At 39.1% G+C, this 19,074-nt stretch overlaps 1 protein-coding gene and 1 long non-coding RNA gene across 2 annotated transcripts; one reads left to right on the forward strand and one right to left on the reverse strand.

Annotated features, from left to right (window-relative positions):
* Window positions 1–614: 614 nt before the first annotated feature.
* LOC130259355 (uncharacterized) lies at window positions 615–13,646 on the forward strand. Its single transcript, XR_008841620.1, has 2 exons — window positions 615–10,670; window positions 12,024–13,646. It is a non-coding gene; the product is annotated as an uncharacterized LOC130259355 (long non-coding RNA).
* On the reverse strand, window positions 6,245–14,346 carry LOC130259354 (small integral membrane protein 10-like protein 2A). The gene is made up of 2 exons (XM_056503581.1): window positions 14,078–14,346; window positions 6,245–12,603 (listed from the first exon to the last, which is right to left on the reverse strand). The coding sequence occupies exons 1-2, from the start codon at window positions 14,261–14,263 to the stop codon at window positions 12,583–12,585; spliced, it is 207 nt and encodes a 68-aa protein (XP_056359556.1). The 5' UTR covers window positions 14,264–14,346; the 3' UTR covers window positions 6,245–12,582.
* Between the last annotated feature and the right edge of the window lie 4,728 nt (window positions 14,347–19,074).

The raw sequence follows: 19,074 nt of genomic DNA on the forward strand, positions 1-19,074 counted from the left end.
GGCACTTCAGAAACATGAGAATCTGGGATACTTAGTTCAGTTATTGTCCCAGCTGAGAACAAATGAATTCTTTCCTGCAAGGATGTTCTTTCCCCTGGCCTGCTGAGGCCTGCATTCTGGTATTCCTGCTGGAAGAGGTATCCAGTAGGACATGGATAATGAGCACAGCTAAATTCCCATGACTAACAAAATCCTGCCCTTGCTCTTTACTCTGAGAGGCTTTTCCAGAGCTCAGCAGTTAAGAAAGACTCCAAACCTGAAAAACAAGATGGCAGATAACTACAATTAAAACAAACAGATAATTTTTTCAACATCTTAATCACATTTGCAAGATAAATACACTGCCAAGTACTAGTTATGTTCTTAAATATTGTCTCATTCACAGTTAAAACCTTGTCATCTTGTTGACAATAGTGGTTATCTCCTCCATACATTAAATCATTCCATGGAGTATTTTTTTGTGTTTCTTATATTTCAATCTCCAGTGTTCTGATTGCTTCTGTGGAATTTCCATATTTACTCTAAACAAAATACAGTTGCCTGGCAGTTCTTTTTCTAGCTGCTACTTTTTCCTGAAATGGTTTGAACTTCCTGTACACAATTTGTACAAAGCTTTCCCTTTATACATGTCATTTTAATTTTGTTTTAGTAAAGCTGGAATATTCTGATACAAGTTAAAAAGAGATATATTCTTCATATTCTTCAATTAAAAAAATTGAAATGCTGCCTTGAACCTATTATAAATGAGATAATATTATTTTTATTAGATTATGAAACTGATAATGCAGATAAATCAGTATTCTTAGAAATCTAAAGTGCTAGTCTATAAAAGATGTTCCTCCAGAATGCTCTCCATAGGCAACAGCAATGAGTAAAGCAGTATCTTTATCACAGTGGGATTTTGGAAGGTCTGTATTAACTCCAGAATAACACAACAGCAAAGAAAGGTGTGCTTTTACCATGCTTAGTGCAGCATCTACAGCTACACACTTGGGGTGTGTTTCCATTCTTTCTACTGCACTTTTAATCATTTATGGAAAGCACTTAAGCAGAAATTTATCCTTGATCTAAATAAGCAGATATTAATGCATGTGTATGTTTATATGTGTTTATAGATAATTATTACACACAGTCAGGAAAACTACAGTTTCATGTTTTATGTTAATGAAATGGTCTTTTATCTCTAGATCACAATATTAGAGGTGTGCTGGGAACATGATGAGCAAAAGGCTCCCTGAGTGCTGCTGCAAAGCTGGTTGGACATCCTGCCTTGGTTTCAGGCTAGTTTTGAACAGAGGCTTGTCCACTCATATTCCAGCAGTCACTTGGGTAACGGGAATTCTTTCATTTCCTTACAGAGCCCCTTAGTAAAAGTTTAGGCACAAACTCCACCTTTGAGTTTGGAGTCTGCCTCATTAAAACAATGTCTCCTCCCCTTCTGCTAACAATCAACAGTTTTTTAACACGTCTGTAGTACTTTTTTTCCGTTATAAAAACAGCAACTTTTTGAGATATCATTTAACATTCTCCCTGAATAATTGAATTTACTCTTGATGGGGCTGTCTTTTGTTCTAAGTGGAGATTGCAAGAAGACACTATAAATATATAAATATCTGCTAATAAAAGTGTCAGTCATAACAGTGTTTAGAATAACTGGGCAAAATAACTGTGGATTCTTCCTTACAGTGACAAGAAATTATAGAAAATAACAGTGTTTGTCAGATTAATTTGAACAAATAATTTATTGTTATTTAAACTGTGGTAAGAAGAGGTGCTCTGAAAATATACCCAGTTCTTCTAGTGGCCTAAGTTCTTGAAAGGACTTTCTAATTAATTTTGATGTGACTTCATTAAGTCGCCATTTCAAGAAGATATGCCAATATATTTTCTTGATCAGTAATAGATAAAAACATTAAATATTAGCACCAACATCAAGCAAAGTAATACAAGACCCAGCATATCACAAATGAACAATGTGTAGCTGAGAAAGGAAAAAATAAGAATTCAGTACTCCAGGAAATAAAAAAGTTACACATCCTTTTCATGAAGCTTTAATGACCTTGTTAACAATTACTTTGAGAAGTTCCAAGTGAGAATGTCTAAGATTAAAAAGCAGTAGTGAGCTTAAAGCTATGTAAAATGTCCTATCTAAAGCTGTTATCAATTTAATCATTCAAACAAAGTAGCAAATGTTACCATTTTATAAACTGGAATTGCAAGGAGATTTCTCCTAGAAAACCATTCATATGCTATAACTTTAGACGTGATGTATTACACACATCATGTTACATACTTATTATTATTATAGTTGTCAGATGGTGAATTCTGTCACTTTTTTTCAAGATAATACACTTAGAGATGGCTGTTCTATAGAGTACAGTATTTGGAATGCATGCAATGAATTTCTAGGCCCTTCAAGAACATGATATTGTCTCAATTTGAATGGCTGGGAAGATTCACATTGACTCTGCTGTGTGTAGGGCTGCACTTTTAACCCAGGCTAAATTTAATGATATTCCCATAAATAACCAAGTCCAGGCATTGTAGCTCAGCTCACGCAGGCAGATCCTCAGCTCCAGAGCTCTGATTAAGTCAACAGGGCTAGACATCAGTACTGATCTTGTGTGATTGGATTACAGGATTGGAGCTGTGATTTGTCCTACTGAAACCACTCTAAGGTACTTAAACAGATAAATCCCACTATCAGATTTCTTTTCTTATTGATTACACTTTCTGAAATGCAAAAAAAAAAAAAAAAAGCCCAAAACAAAACCAAAAAAATCCTAACCTTACTTTCTCCATGTACCATTATGATAAGGTGCATGTGGGGCTGGAGGGACAACAGAAATACTTCAAGGGGAATAATAGTAGAAGTGTGGTTTTCCTTTTTCACAAAAAGTTGTAAAATATTTGTGCTTTATTTATTTCCTCTGAGCCCATTTCCAGTCCTTAGTTAACCCCACCCTCCCTGTGTGATCTGAACTACTTGACAATTTCTGTTATAAAGGAAAATCATGTCTAGGTTGCTTCCTGTCTCAAGTTTTAATTCATGCCTTCTCATCCCATGTTTCTGACAAAATACCCTATCAAATCAAACCAAGAATATGTTCAAAACACTCTTTTTTAATCCTTTGGTCTTTCTGGTTTTCTCTCCATGAGTTTGTTCCTTGCCTCTCAGGTTTGTATGTTAGGTTGAGAGGAGTCATCTTGTGTATCACATTATCTTACCATGGCACCTGTGAATAACAAAGATTGACCAGAAATATTTTCACTTATAAAATCATTCTTTTAAACTAAGTATAGTAACAATAGCCATATACAAAATGGAATTAAACCTGTTGTTTCAATACGGGCCTTTAGAAAAATCAATTCCTATGGGTTGAAAGAGAAACTGTTCAAAAACCCATTCAGGAATACCTAGAATTACTTATGGATACCTAATGGAAATATATTAGAATTAACTGTAAATGGAGTGAGTAGCAAAAAAAGCTTGAAGAACTGACTGTAACAAAATATCCAGTGATGGAAGTCTCTGCAAACTTCTGCTTGCCAGCGCTGGCAAGTAAATAGTTTAGCTAAAAAGAAGGAAAGCAGAAGATACAGCTATCAACTGCAAACGAATTATTATAAACCAGAAAGAAAATGTGAGGAAGAGCTCTGAAAATTATGATTGACAGTGACAACACAGACCAGACAGCTTTTATTTTAAGCAACAGATTGTTGGGAACATACACCGTATATCAAAGTGAGGGACTTGAAACCTGCTGTCGTCTGTACAGATGTTCTCACTCAGAAAGCAGAGGGAACAGAAGATAAAAGAAGGCTGTCCAACTTCAAAAAAAGGTTTGAATTTTCATTCTGTTTTGACAAGTTTTTGTGCTAGTCTCTGATTTTCAGCGTGATAGAAAATTCAGCATCTACAAACCTGACTTAAAGTGAGAAACACCTGAAGGGGTACAAGAGAACCCTTAAGAAGGTGCTATACAACATCATGAAATACTTTTTGTTTTACTCTTAAATGCTTTTATATGGAAGGAGGCAGAAATTGGAAATGCTGTAACTGTTGTAGATCTGGAGCAGGTCATACGTGCTTGCAGTCAGCATGCAGTACTGGAATGCAAGGCTAAGGTCTGAGAGGCGATTTAGGAATCCCTGCTGCAGAAAAGATTTTTTTATGATACAAAGCAAGACAGGATTACTGAGCTCAGAAGGGTTATTTGTGAATAACTTCCAGCTAAAGTGATTAAGGGCTTCAGCCACTAGCCCCAGAAAAAAAAAAAAACAACAAAGAGCATCAGAAACATCCTGCTTGTCATTGCTGCTGGCTTTTTGTTCAGTGAGCAAGAGGTCTGTGTTGGTTTTGGTCCTTTGCCCTTGGGGGCACTTTTAACAAAACATAATACTTGAAAGAATTCCAAAATGTGTTTATTTTTTTTCTTTTCTTTGAACTACGAGGTTAAAGATAAATAAAAGAGTATTTTGATATGTCTAAAAAATACTTGTGATAACAAATAGACAAAGCACTTCCTAACGTTCAAGACTGCAAGTGCACTTTACAAACATTCCACAATTCTTGATAACAAAATCCCCATCCAGTACTTTTTTTTTAAATGTAAAATAAAGCACTCCAACCTCTTTTAAAAAATCATCTAAGAAATGTGAATATCTTCAGCAGAATCTTTAATACCTGTGTTTGGTTTAAGGTTTTTGGGTTTTTAAATTTTAAGTTGCTGTAATAGCTGCCAGAAAAAGCAAGAGCCAAGAAACATACTGAAGAGATAAATGTTGTGATGAGTGTGAATTGGTAAGAGGTTCCTCTGGCAATCTCAGCTTTGCAGAGAGGAAATTTGGGCTCCTGTTCAGATGAGTTACTCTTACAGAATTTTACAGTATGAGATGAACAAAGAGACTACCACAAAGTCTTAGGCCACCAACTTAAATCCGACTTCAAAGCATTTCAGATCCTAATAGGAAGAGATTTGGATATGCACAGAGCAGCATGTCTATTTCTGAATTTATTTGCAAAAGCATTGAGAATTCCTTAATATTCCCCATTGCAGGTATCATGCCCAATTATATAAATGCATGCAAAACTACTGATAAACCATCTGAAAGTGATGACAATATGAGTAATTAAGGCTGTATCACATCACTGTCATAGTGGGTGGCTGGAATATCGTGGACAAAGGTTACAATTTACTGTTTCAGGATCTGCCATACAAAAAGCCATGGGGAACCTACAGTGATGTGGAGGGACTACTCATAGCACTTTCTTAGCCATGGAGGTCTAACCAGATGCCAAAACTTTACAGAACTTTATTATATTTATTGTATTCAGTTTTGTCCTCTCTTTTTTTTTCTGTTTGAATGCTTGTTTTGAGGGACAATATGATCTCAGCATTCATCATTAAGAAAAATAGTACACATTAATTTTGTACTCGGAGTATCAGCCTTTTCTTCAGGGTTGCCAATACCAGTTCTTTTCAGAATACAGCCCATAATAATAACATTCTTCCTCAAAACTATCACTTGTGGCAGCAAGGGACTCCAGACCAAAAAAAAAACTAAGTTTTTTGAGTCCAGAATCAAAAAGTCACCTGATAGCAGCTCTCAAAAGAGAGATCTCTGAAGGGTGAATGGCTTCTGTTTTAATACATTTAGTGCTCAACATTAAACAGAGGATAAGTGTTTATTCTACTCCTTTAATGGGAGTATTTCATTCAGCAAAAAAAACAAAAGCTCTGGCACATCTGTTGATATCATGGTGATTTTAACTGCAGAGAAGCACCAGCAATGTTTATGCTGGATGATGCAAGAGTTGCTGTGGCCATTACATGTATTTCCCATGGTTTGCTTTCCCCTTTAAAATGAAGCTGTGCTGTAAGACTGGAGCAAATTAGTCAGGAAATACCTTGGAACTCCATTGAAAATAACTGGCTTGTTAAGGCTTCTTAAAAAAAAAAAGTGTGTAAAAATGCACATTAACGAATACTGTGGCTAACATCATTAAACTAGCCTTAAGTTCAAATACCAGATTTCCAAGATCAGGTATAAGCGTTAAGCCCTTTTATTCTCACGGAAGTTTTTAATTTGTTTGGTTTCTGTAAACACACATCTCTCAAATTGTACCTCTGAAAAAACCACTCCCTGCCTGACTTCACATTGTCAGAAACACAGTTTCTTCAAGTACATCTGTTCAATTTATACAGTGAAAAATTGGAATGAGAAGCATCAAAACTACCACTTGTCTTTTAAAAAAGATTTTTATTTCTGTTTTTAAATAGCTTGACAAAACCCATCCATTGGTACTCTGAGTTCAATTGTAAACAGTTACAATACATTACCGCTGTGTATTGATTTTGTACATTAACCTACTTGCAGTGACAATCCATAAGACAAGGCAAACTGAAATGCACTGTACTAAGATGTACTAACAATGCCATAACTGAAAATACTCCAAAGACTGATGTGTAACTCCCTCCTGTGGTGTGAGTGAGCAGCTTCACAGTCAACAGCTTCTGGCAGCTTGGGGAGCACTCCCGATATTCCAAAGTTCAGATTTCAAGTCTACTATGGAAACTTCTCTCCCAAGTTAAAAGTGTCACAATACATTTTTAAAATACATACAAAGTTGTAAACATATTTGTCTGGAACAAAAAAAATGAATGGTTTGTGCCAGCCTTCTTCACCTCCCACATTGCAATAAAAAATAATAATTTAAAAAAAATAGGGCCAAAGACCAAGGCCATGGACTAAAATTGTTCTGCAGGGATGACATCACAGTTTACAGGAAGTATTGAGTATCAGCTTTGAAAATCAGTCACCATCAGGTAGGAGAACCCATTTTCAAGAAATGGTTTCACTCAATTTCAAGTGATGAATCAGGCACTAAATATTCAATTTCCCTACTTTTAAGAACAAAAGCGTAAATTACATTTAGGAATTATGTTTGATAATAGCTAAAATTGACATAAAATTAAACTTACACTTTTGCAAGTTTGGGTTTTGACCACTTTTGTTATCAAGTTTATAGCAATCTTCCATGAAGAAGGAAGGAATTTGCAAAACAGACTATACATATATAGAGATCATACAAAGAAAATAAAATGGACCTTTTCAAGGCAGATTTTCTTTGTGGAAGTCCTTCTGGTCTTTTTCTAAAATGCTTTAGCTTTTAAATTTATTTTATTTTTAACAATGAAATATCCATCTTAGTCTGAATCTTGTATCACTAATTCCAAAAAGACTGAGATTTTGGGATGCAGTAGAGGATTAATTTCAAAATACAATAGGATTTGCTTTTACCAGTGCAGGCTGGTAAAGGATAGCATAATTCTAGGAGTTCTGTATTTATTCTCATTTTCACACTGTCAGGAGATTGATATCTATGACCTTGTAATTTAAATATGAGTTGATCATAAGTATCAGTATATTCATAGGTTGATTTTAAAGTTCTATCAAGTACAGCTCTTCCTTGAGGATTAGAGGCTCTACAGTCTAAAAAGGGTTCTCCCCCCACCCTCAGTTACTGGCTGTGCATCACAGAAACAAGTGGCAGAACACATTTTATTCTGTGCATTCTTAGGGGGAAAAAAAAAGTTTTAAAATACTCCTGTGAATGTGCCCTTTAATTTTTTTGAAAAGTTACACTAAGCTCTAATCTTAATGTATTTTGTAAGCCCCAAATTCTAGCTGCAATTCTCAGCTGTCAGAGGTATCACATAATCAAATTATATATTGGATTTTAATTAAAGCAGCTGTTTTGTAGAGGAAAAAAGCAGAAAAATGTCACATTGACTACATACTGCTCTGTCAGTTATACCACCTGTCATACAACCTAATGAGAGATTATGGAGTCTTACATCTCTACATGGTTTCTGTCAATTTGTTGTGCATAATTAATTACAGGACAGTGTTTCTGAGGTGGAACAAAATATCAGCATATGCTTATGCTGAGAAATTACAGGGAGAGAACTATATGCATGACCAGGCCATGAAAACAAAAGAAGCAACCTGTGAATGAGATTATATATTAGGAGAGTACATACAGGCTTGCCTCTTCCAAAAATTAAATGTTTATACCTATAAGGGGCAAAGATAGAGAGAAGAAGAAAGGAAGCAAACTTTGGCAAAATTTAAGAAAGTGCTGTCTTTGTAGCCCTAATAATAACTTTTAAAAAAAGAGAAATAAACCACAAACAACAAACCACCAAACCTCAAACAACAGCAAAACCAAATCCAACACTGAAAAAGCAAAAGGCTAAAAAATGTCTACAGCTAGAACTGTCCCCTGTGCAGGATGATGCAGACACACGATTGCTAAGATTGCACTGGCTAAAACCACATGGAGAAGTAACAGCACCATCTCTACTGCATTTAGCACTGCAACATCAGAAAGTAAATAAGCATTTGCATAAGCATCCCAACATCATACTGTGCTAAAACACTTTATCTGCATGCAGAGCTCTGTGCACACACATTTAAAAGTATATTTTCTTTTCAAAGCAGTACACCATGTAGTAAATTTTCACTCAAGTGTAACTACTAGGAAATTGTCTAAATATTGAGTATTTTCTTATTTCTGTTCTAATGGCAGAAATAAAACTTTGCTGTGTAGTGCAGGGAGGATCTGGACGCTAATGAATGAAAATTTATATAGCACAAGTTGTTTAGCAGAACCCTGACACTTTGCTTAGAAATAACCTCTTTCTAGAGAAGGATGAGAGACAAAAATACAGAAATACAAAGGCAACTCCTGGTTGAGTATAAAGGTCCCTTACCCTACTAAGAATGTTATTTTTTTGTACTATAATAATCATCTGAGACAGCCCTAACAGCACATTAACTCAGTTTTCCACATTGGACATAGTGAGGCCATGAAACTCCACACAAACTGGTTCTTGGCCAGGACTCCTTCCATCTTTTGAGATGAGTTAATATCAAAACATCTGTAAGAAGAGAACAACGTCCTAAACCATAGTGTTAGATTTAACTATATTTTCAAAGGATGGATGCCATCCTTCAGGTTCCTTATTCTCTCTGCAGACAGGAAAAGCCATTTAAACATTGTCTCAGTCAGGGCAGGCAGTTCTCTTAGTGCAAGAACAGCATTTCAATCCATGGCCTCCCCAGGTTTAAAGTGCAGTATATTACATGAGATTTTAACATACCAAACTATCCTTTATTTGAATTTCAGAAGGAATGTTCAAGTTAAAATTACCTTTTAGGTTTCAAGCAATAAAATTCAAGGCAAGTTACATGAACTATCTTAAAATGGATTAAATCCACTTACTTAAGTATTCTTTGTATCTTATGTTCAATATACATGTAATACACAACAAACATCCATAATTTCACTTAGTTATATTGTATTTAAAGTGATCCTGTAATAAGTGATGAAAGGCCACACACTCAAACAAGATTTTGCTTAAAACAGGACTGTATTAGCTGGACTGTGATCCATAACACAGTTCAATATTCCAAGATCTCCTCCTCCATAGGCTTGTCAATAAGGAGAAGGCACTCTGCTGTACACACATTTAAATTCGAGTTTATTGGTGGTGTCTCTAATGTTTCATTTTCCCCCCCTTTGAAATCACCACGAAAAAAAAAGGTGCATTAAAAACTGGATTGATGTTTTTATGCCTTTAGCTACTCCTCTTGCCTATTAACCTGACAATCTCACCTACAAGTTGCTAGAACTATGGTTCCCAAAACATGTAGATCCGAAATGAGACACAGCAGAGAATGTTCCAGGCCAAACCAGTCAGCTGCACAAACAAGATCTCAAGTAACAACTGCAGGTACAGCTGTGCCAATTGATCCTTTGTACAGGAGGTCCAAGCACCCACGTTTTGGGTGCAGGACTGTGTTCATGCACATCTTAAGGTAAGGCTCACCATACAGGGAGGGTATGGCTGTACCTATGGAGCTGCATAGAGAGATTAATATGGACTTACACAACGTTGTCTTTAGCAATCAAGCCAGCCTAAACAGGCTTCAACCCCTCCCTGCCTTCATTCCTCTGCCTTCAGCTCTGCCAAGTGTTTTTTCGGGTCAAGATACAGGCAGACAGCAGCTTAACACTAACTCCAAGCCAGAGACATTTGGAGAAGTGTCTTTGTTTCTGGTGTTCTGGGATGTGAGATCCACATCCCTTCAGGAATCTTGAACCTCTGCAACACCACATGTTAAATTGTGTTAATACCACTCACACAAGGCTGATAAATTCCAGCAGTGGAGATGAGAGTGAATAGCTTGACTAAGAGGGAACTGTTGCTGTCAGGGTAATTACTTAAAATACATAATCCAGTATTATTTTGAGGCTTTTGGTCACTTTGTGACAGATAATTGCATGGTCAAAGGTCTACAAGTTAAACAATCATTTAAATGCACACCAGGGAAAGTTATTTTCTAAATTAAAGTAAGTGGCTTTTCATCTCTTTTAGCATCCAAAAGAAAGAATCAGCCAATGGGGATCATGAAACGCAACATACCATTTAACATAAAAACTAATATATCTTATTTTCAGCATTCAAGATTTTAAAACTTCAACACTTCTCTCCCTAAGACTGATAACCAGCATCTTATCTTCATAATCAAGGACTTCTCTACACATGTGTGCTAACAGTCCAATAACCACCACACTGGAAATTCTGCTGGCTTTCCAGGTAAGTTCAGTTCAAACGAAATGCAACATAATTTCCTCTCTTTCCAAGATAAGGCAAGACCAGCTGGCAGAAAGGATACCTAGTGTGTGAATCACTGCCTTGGCTTTACTCCACATTAAGTCCTCACTTTTAAGTCAGAGTCAAGGGGAAGCTGAAAATGCATCCTAACCCACACACCAATACCTCCCTCTTCACGCGAGCCTTTATAGCACACTAACCTGACCTACAACAATGCCCCTGCTGAGAATTTTGGACATTGAGTTCAAAAGTTTGACCTACTGCACAATGAGTTCTTCCACTGAAGTGCCAACAGTAACTTATTCCTCAAAATTCTATTCACCAGCAGCTCTATGGATTCCAGCTTTCTTGCCCTGTTCTTTGGCAAACCTCGTTGTCAGAAGCCTGTGCCAAAGTCAACAGACCCAGAAGTTATTACTGTACTTCAGCAATAATCACTTTATCAAGGAAAAAAAATTGGTTTACAAAGTTGTTTACAGTGTCTATTGTAGCACAATAAAGCTCACAAGGTATTGTTAAATTACGAGCAGTACCATCCTTGGAAAGGGATGCTGCTGAGAATTATGCTGTATTGAAGACCACCCTCCCAACAGCTTTCCAGTTCAAAGTGTTCTAAGGACTGATACGTTAGTTGCTGTTGGATTCAGAGCAGGAATTCAATTCTACAAGAAACAAGTTTCATTTGAAATGGGTATAAATTATAGTAGCCAGAACACTCCACTAATACAAACTCTATAGAAAACAAAGGATCTGTTCTAATCAAATTGGGTTGTAGTTAGTGTTAACACCAGACCTGCAGAAGTCCCAAAGTCTGAAGATTATGAAGTTCTTTACACTCAGATGTAGCTATTCATTACCAAAAAAAGTCCCTATTATTCCAAGAGCCAGTTTAACTAGCAATTATACAACTATAGTTTTTACTTCTGCTATCTAATTCTCACTAAAGCCTGAACTGTAACCTTGTCTCACTTATTTGCTGCTAATATTAAAAATAGTGTTAAAATCTCAGTACTTTTTTACCTTCACTACTGCATACCAGAGATCTGCTAGTGCAAAAGCTAGCACAGAGATTACTAGCTGTGCAATGTGAAAATTACTAGTCACATATTGTATATGCAAAAGCAGTTGCTCATATCCAAGTGTTTGCTGTGAAGATACAAGGTTTAAGCAACAAAGAATAAAACATGGTTTCTGGTTGTTTGAGAGTCCTGCAGCAGAGTTGTTCAGAGAGGGAACTGAATTAGAACAGGGATCAGGGAGTCCACCAAGCTCCAATGCTTTAAAAAATACAAACTGCAAATCATTCTCTTTGCTACTGCTCATTTCTAATTCCAGAAGCCACAGGTTTTTATTATACTGCAAATTTCCCAGACAGAATTGTGCAAAACGTACAAAATTGTCTCCTGGGCAGCAGGAGCTGAAGTCTCCAGAAATGCTACGAGCTTCTTCCAGCCAGCCTGTCACTGAAATGCCACCAATGCAGTGAGAAACCCTATTGAGACTGTCTTGCCCAGAAGAAAAATGCAGATGAAATGAATCCTTCCAAGGAGCAGCTGCACTTGAGTTCATCCCTGCTGTTTCACTGAAACTCAGAGGCATTTCCTTGCCAACAGAAGACAGAGGTATGGTATTACAGAGAGAACAATTCCTGGTGTTACATAATTCTTGTAAACTGCTACTATGAGTTTGAGAACTGTCCAACATGGAATGCATGTGTGTCAGATGAGCTGCCGGCTTATGATCATCTGGGCCATTGTCACATACTCGTTTCTGGGTAAAGTCTTCTTTCTTCATAGTCCTAGAGCACAGCTTTGCTGCTTCTCAACAGGCTGGATTTGAAGTGTGACTGACTGTAGTTGCAGCATACAGCAGAAGCAGCACACCAAGTCACAAGTCAATGGATCTCAATATGGACCTAAAGAGAGAGAATGCAGGGAGTTAATACACTGATACCCCAGTTTCCTGGTTCCCAGTGTATTGAACCAAAAATAATTTTAAATCTTTCACATTAAGAATAACCCAGCTACAGAAAGTAACAGTTGTCCCAACAGACGAGTCTCCCTACAGGCTGCTTGAGCACATCCAGAGGGGTAGGAAGTACGCCCAAATACCAGCTGCCCTTCTGTAGTTCAGTTTAATCTGCTACAAATTCTCTTTTGGTGACAGGCATGAAAGTGAGTCAGCAAACGAGCAGCCAGAGGGATCTGCTGTGTAACAGCAGCATTTCATTTAACCAATAGAAAAGCAGGCTGGGATTGATTAGGGGCTTAACATAAAAGGTTAATATTAAAGTAATCCTCCTGTAAACAGAAGTGCAAGCTGAAATCAGACACACAGCACTGGAAATCAACAGCTTCCCAGAGGGAACTGGTCAGACTGGCTGCCCCAGCAGTTAGCGGGTGTCAGCTGTAGCACAAAGGACAAGCTGGTGGTGTTCCAGGAGAACCATTCTGTTCAACACCGATAATGAGCAAAGACAAGGCTTTTTCAGCTACCAAGGTTACTAGGCTACGTGTACAACTCCTGGCCATCTGGCTCATTTTCAGGCTTCAGAACTGTGGGCAAATCCCAAAAACAAAAATAGAAGATGCCACATTTTGGTCTCTTCCCATTTCAAATTATCTTTTACCAGTAACAAACTCCCACCAGACTTGTTTTTCAACCCTTGGCTACTGGCCAGATGTCAAAACTTTGATTACAGCTATGTTTACGAGGAGAAAGTGTCCAATTCTTGGCTAGAACAGTTGTTTGTAGTGACAGTGCACAGCCTGCTTTTGTTGCCAGTTAAGTTAAAAGCAAATCTCATTTCATCACAAAAACAACGAAACTTCAACCCCACAACAGGTCAAAGCTGTGTTAGAGAGTTCCACATTTTGTAGAAACAGGCTCAAAACAGAAGAGATACAAATTAAATCTGAACCGTCTTTTTCATGCAATAAACTTGTATTTAAAACTGTCTGTATTTTCCGTGCTGTAACTGTTCTTGATTTTTAAAAAACCCCAATAAATGATGAAGGAAAATTATTTCTTCGCTCCTTACAAGGTGTTAGGACCGTGCTATCAAAGTGCACATAGTCACAATTTATTCCCAGTATTTAAGTCAACTATGGCTTAGGAAAAGGAACAGGAAAGTGGCACGTTTGCTGTGACACGCAGAGCAAGCAGCACAGCGGGGCACCGGCAAGAGCAAGGCTGCGGGGATCCATCCGTGCACAAGCCGCGGGACGGTGCCCGGTGGCACAGGGCAGGGCACGGCCCCCGCCCCGGGCAGGGACAGCCGCTCGTCCGGCCGCGCTCCGCCGTTACTCGGGTAGCGGCTGCGAACCGCCCCGGGCCCGGCCGGTGACACCGGGACACGAGCCCGCCCCGGCCCCGCCGCCCCCGCCCACCTGCAGCCGCACGTTGAGCATCATGGAGGCGACGATGTAGAGGTAGGGGAAGTTGATGCGGAGCTTCCAGGCCAGGTCGAAGAAGATGAGGAGGGTCCTGGTGAGCCCCTTGCAGAAGACGCCGTAGGACCTGGCCGCGGCCGACTGGGAGAGCCTGGCAGCGAGCGCGGACAGAGCCGCCGCCATAAACCCGCCCCCGCTCCCGCGGCCGCGCCGCGCCCGGGCGCCGCCGCCGCCTCCCCGCGCTGCGCGTGCCCGCCGGGCGGGGCGCGCGGCCGCGCGTCAGCACCGCGCGTGCGCCGGCCGGGCCGGGCCGGGCTGCGGCAGCGCGCGGCTCTGCTCGCTGCGCATGCGCGAGGGGCGGGCGGGGCGCGGCGCGGGGGCCGTTGGCGCGGGGGCGGTACCGGCCCCGCCCTCCCGCCGCCCTCACGCGCCGCCGCCCCGCCCCCGGCGCGGCCCCGCCCTCGGGTGTCGGTGTCGTGAGGGGAGCGCGCGGGGTCACCGCAGCGATCGTCGAGTCCAGCTCCTGGCTCCGCACAGGACACTCCACAGGAGTCCCGCTAGGTGCCTAAGAGCTTTGTCCGGCACTTCTTGGGCCCTTGTCAGGTTTGGTGCTCTGGCCACTTCCCTGGGGAGTCTGTTCCAGCCCCACCCTCTCGGGGAAAAGCCTTCTACTTATACCCGATTTTAACCAATCCTGGGTTACCGTGATTCAACCCATTTTCTGAGGGCGTGACCCAGGTGTGCTGTCCGGCCTGCTCAGTAACACCTGCACGGGGCATGGATGTAGAATCATAGGGTTGGAAGGACCTTTCAGACCACGGGCAGTGTCGCCTTCCTCTATCCCACATGGCTCCAAGCCTGTCCAACCCTTGACACTGCCAGGGCTGGGGCAGCTTCTCTAGGCCTCTGTGCCAGGGCCTCACCTGCCTCACATGGGGGAATTTTCTCCAAACATCTAAACCCACTCTCTTTCAGTGTGAAATGTCAATCATGGTTTCTGGGTTTGGTGCGTTTTATTGTGATTTTTGTTGTTTACACAGCCACATGAAGAATTCAGTGAGCCAGCTACTGTCACAAGGAAATGCTTTGCTTTGCCTTTCAAGCCAATACTTGAGTTACATAATGAATTAAAAATACACTGTTCAGGTCTGGGTTACACACAAAATTTTAAAAACATTTTGCAAACATTTTCTAGAAAGGTCTTCGAGATAAATTCCCATTATGACACTTTTCAGTGGCAAAAATGTCCCAAAAGATGAACAGTTGACCACTATAATTTTTGGACACAGCCCCATTTTTTTCCTCTTGAACTGTTCTTTCCAGTTTCCATTCAATCAGCTTCAATAATTGAAATGAAACAGAAAAATCAATAAATTGATCTAAACTTCTTATAAAATACTATTATATTGACAAAGAATCAAGCTGATGTACAAAGACAGGACAATTTCCAGAACAGCACATTTAGCAGCTTTCCATTATTAATTGGAAAAACATGTAGGATACAGAAAGGTTAAATCAGGAAGCTGATTAACTTTGTATTTACCAGTAGATGTCTGCCAGTCTCATTAGTTCTGGCTTATGTTGCACATTGCAACAGATGTGAGACAGTATCAATTTTTAAATCTTGATTAAGAGTAAATTACTTTCTACACTAAAATAGGCAATATAATTACAAAATTAGGTCATAATAACAAGTTAGCGTCAGTATTTATTTGGATCTAATGATTTCATTAAATAGTGAGATTGAAGAAACACTCTTTAGCTTTCCAACAAAGAAATTAGCAGATAATGCAATTCAATACCAATTGAAGAGATTTACCAGAGATTTTGTCACATGAAGGTTTGGAAATTAGCTAATTATTTTATAGTGAAACTAAACCTCAAAGCATCCCACACTTCCTCTTTTGATTTCAGCTCTGTCATGGTGGTAAAATCATTTTCAGTTTAGCTAAAACACTGATTACTTTGGTATGCAGAAGTCCAAAACTATTGACATGCAATTTGCAGCCGATGCCTGTAGTGATTATTTTCCATCACTTAAATGCCATCATCTCACTTTTGCTTCTCAACCCTGACTTGTGTTTTTCTGTTTGGATCAGAGAACATATTTTCTAAACTGTTCATGTTTTATTTCATTTTACTTAAAATTTCTTCTCAGGTATTCAGATATTCCTCTATTCAAAGAAAAAACATTGTGAGTCAACATTTCTGAGGTATTACATTTTCAAAACATTTCTTTAATCTTTCTCATGGGGAATAAATCAAATATCTTATTTTGAGAAGTTTTCCTCTTCCCCAAAATTATAACTTAGCATCTTATCTGTATAATATCACTGGGGAAAAAAACACTGTAGGTTTTAATACAATTTGTATATTCTATTTATGCTAAAATAAGCTATTTTGCATTTATTTGTTATATCTATTACTCTTAAAAGTTCTTCAGAATTTCCACAAATAATCCCAGTGAGTAATAGCTTCCAGAATATATCATCATTTTTTGACAATTGTCTTATTTCTGCAATAAATGTGCATTTCTGTTTCAAATGTTGGCCATGCTATATGATGAACCCCTGATTTTAATTTCCGGCTTTGATCTAATGTGTCATTTGAAGCTGTCTGGTTTTTGTCTTGCTTTCCACTCCAAGAGAAGCTGTTCAGTTGGGATGTGAGTCACAGCTGTGCAGCATGACAGGGGGAAGTCAGCTCCTTCCCATTCCATCTGTTCTCAGACAAACCGACCACAGAAGGTTTGGTCCTTTTTTAGGTCCTAGCTCTGCTGAAGTCCATAAGTTTGTCTGCAAGTCTGGAGCAAAACAAACACTAAATCTTTCTAAGGAAAGCAGGGGCCAGATCACAGCTTGTGACTTTCAGTTTTATTCATGTGAAAAATGACTGGGCAATGGAAGGCAGCAAAACTAGTAATACCAAATGGGCTTATGTCATGGTTAAACCTTTATATCCTTTTTCTTGATATTTTAATGCTCATTTCTGTGAAATGCTTGATGTCAAGATAGGCAGAACTTGAGGGCACTTGCAGCTTACATGTGTGTGTGTTTCAGCAATGCCTCACTCAGGGCATGATGTGATGCCTATAAAAGGCTTATTCCAATATTTCTGCTGAGGGAGTTAGGATGATAGAGACACAGAGAGAAGTCTCAGGTCCTTGTTTATAAATATATAATGATGCCTCTATTCCAAAAAGCTCGCAGTCATATACAGGGATTACTGTTGTGTAGTCCCATGGTCTTCAACAACAGTGGAAGCACTGTCTGTTACTGCTTGCTAAACCTGAGGGTAGACATCAGTGAATGCAAAGCCTTATGTGGTTTTTGTAACTGAAATTCCTGAGAGAAGAAAGATTTGTCAGAAGCTACCTAAAGAAATACAGGACTTGTTTCTGTTTTATACATATACCAGAGACATCATCTATGCTAGAATCACATGAATAGGATGCTTTTATTTTACAATGCTTTATTAATAATGTAAAGATTTACATTATTTCATTTTATTTTCACGCTTCTTTAATCTGTTCTCTCTGATGCAGCAAATGCTGACATTTAAAAGTTGTGGTTCCTTTTTTATTGCTGGCTTTGGTTCCTCTAGAGCAGACTGACTGCTATATTTGAACAGCATACATATCACATGCAAGTACAGGGTTTTTTCAACACTCAGGAAGCTAATCATGCTAAAGCTGTTTGCCTGGAATATCTATCCATTACTTGTGGATTAGAATATTTTCTAATATTAATTTTATGTCAAGGTACCTCCCCAAGTTCCAAGTGAAGATAACTGAATTTCCTCCACAGCAATAGTGTCACTTTCCCCAATTAAAAATCTGTGGTCCATTAGCTTGACAAAGATATATCAACTAAAGAATTCAAACATCATTAAGCAAAAGACTTGGAATCTCAGGCAGCAACTGTTAAGTGAGAAGCTTTAAGTGGCAGTTACTGTCCAAACAGCTGGAACAAGTACTACTGTCTGGATTTAAAAACAGGGGGGCAGAGGGGCTCAGGGAGTGACAGGCCAGAAAGATGGATAACACCACAGCTGGAACTAGAGTCCAGGAAGGAATTTTGGATGCCCACTGCTGTCTGACATTGACTTTTTTCTACCAGTTACTGTGTACCTAATACTGCATCATTAAATTCCTTACTTTTGCCACTCAAATTAGGGCCAAGCCTTAATTACAATTCTAAAAGACAACTATGTCAGCTATTTTAAGATGAAAAAGCATCTGGAAACCCTGTTTTCTCTTGTAAGGTAAGTCTCTCTGCTTCTTGTGATGTTTGGGGGATTTTTGCTGCTGATTTTAAAATAAATTATCTAAAGAGAGAAGAGTGCAATATGCTGAAAACCTTATTCCACCCTCTGACACTTCACACCTTTGCTTCATGTAAAATTGGCTTTTGCACTTCAGTCCAAGGCCCAGTTTCCAGTGATTGTGAATTACAGTTACAGCTTTTTACCCTAAACCAGTTTTTCCACTATCGTTAAGGACAGAAGGTTCCTTTTGACCTCAATGCTGTACATGCTGAGTCCTGGAGGCAACTGAACAGAACTGCTGTCAGCAGGAGGTGTCATCTGTGAGAAAGGGAGCACACCTATGAATCACTGCCAGGTGTTCTGGTTGTTTCCCTGTTCAGAGTGTATACTGGGCCTTCTCTACTCCTGTGGCTTCATTAATGAGCTGTCAGTTACAGAGCACAGTAATAGTTGGGGATGAAAGATATAACAAAAGTGCAAATAATTATTGTCTCTCTAATGTTGATAGTCTGTGTCATGGTGAGTAGAACTTTCTAGACTTGCATCAGCGTGATTACCCTGCCACTCCCCATCCACAAAGGAGAATAATCCTGCCTCATTGCCAGCACACACACAATACACACATTCAGGCACTATCCCAAACAATCTTAAATAATGATTTCTTCTTGATGTCTAAGAAAAAGGCTCTCAACAATTGTAATGTGAGAGAAGACAAGGTGATAGAGCGT

Source organism: Oenanthe melanoleuca, chromosome 14 (genome assembly GCF_029582105.1).
Source record: "Oenanthe melanoleuca isolate GR-GAL-2019-014 chromosome 14, OMel1.0, whole genome shotgun sequence".
In the NCBI taxonomy this organism is placed as follows: domain Eukaryota; kingdom Metazoa; phylum Chordata; class Aves; order Passeriformes; family Muscicapidae; genus Oenanthe; species Oenanthe melanoleuca.

Coding starts and splice junctions, on each gene's coding strand:
- LOC130259354 (XM_056503581.1), bottom strand. CDS start 14,263: ATGGCGGCGGCTCTGTCCGCGCTCGCTGCCAGGCTCTCCCAGTCGGCC. Junction 12,604..14,077: donor TGCTCAACGTGCGGCTGCAG/GTGGGCGGGGGC, acceptor CTCTCTCTTTAG/GTCCATATTGAGATCCATTG.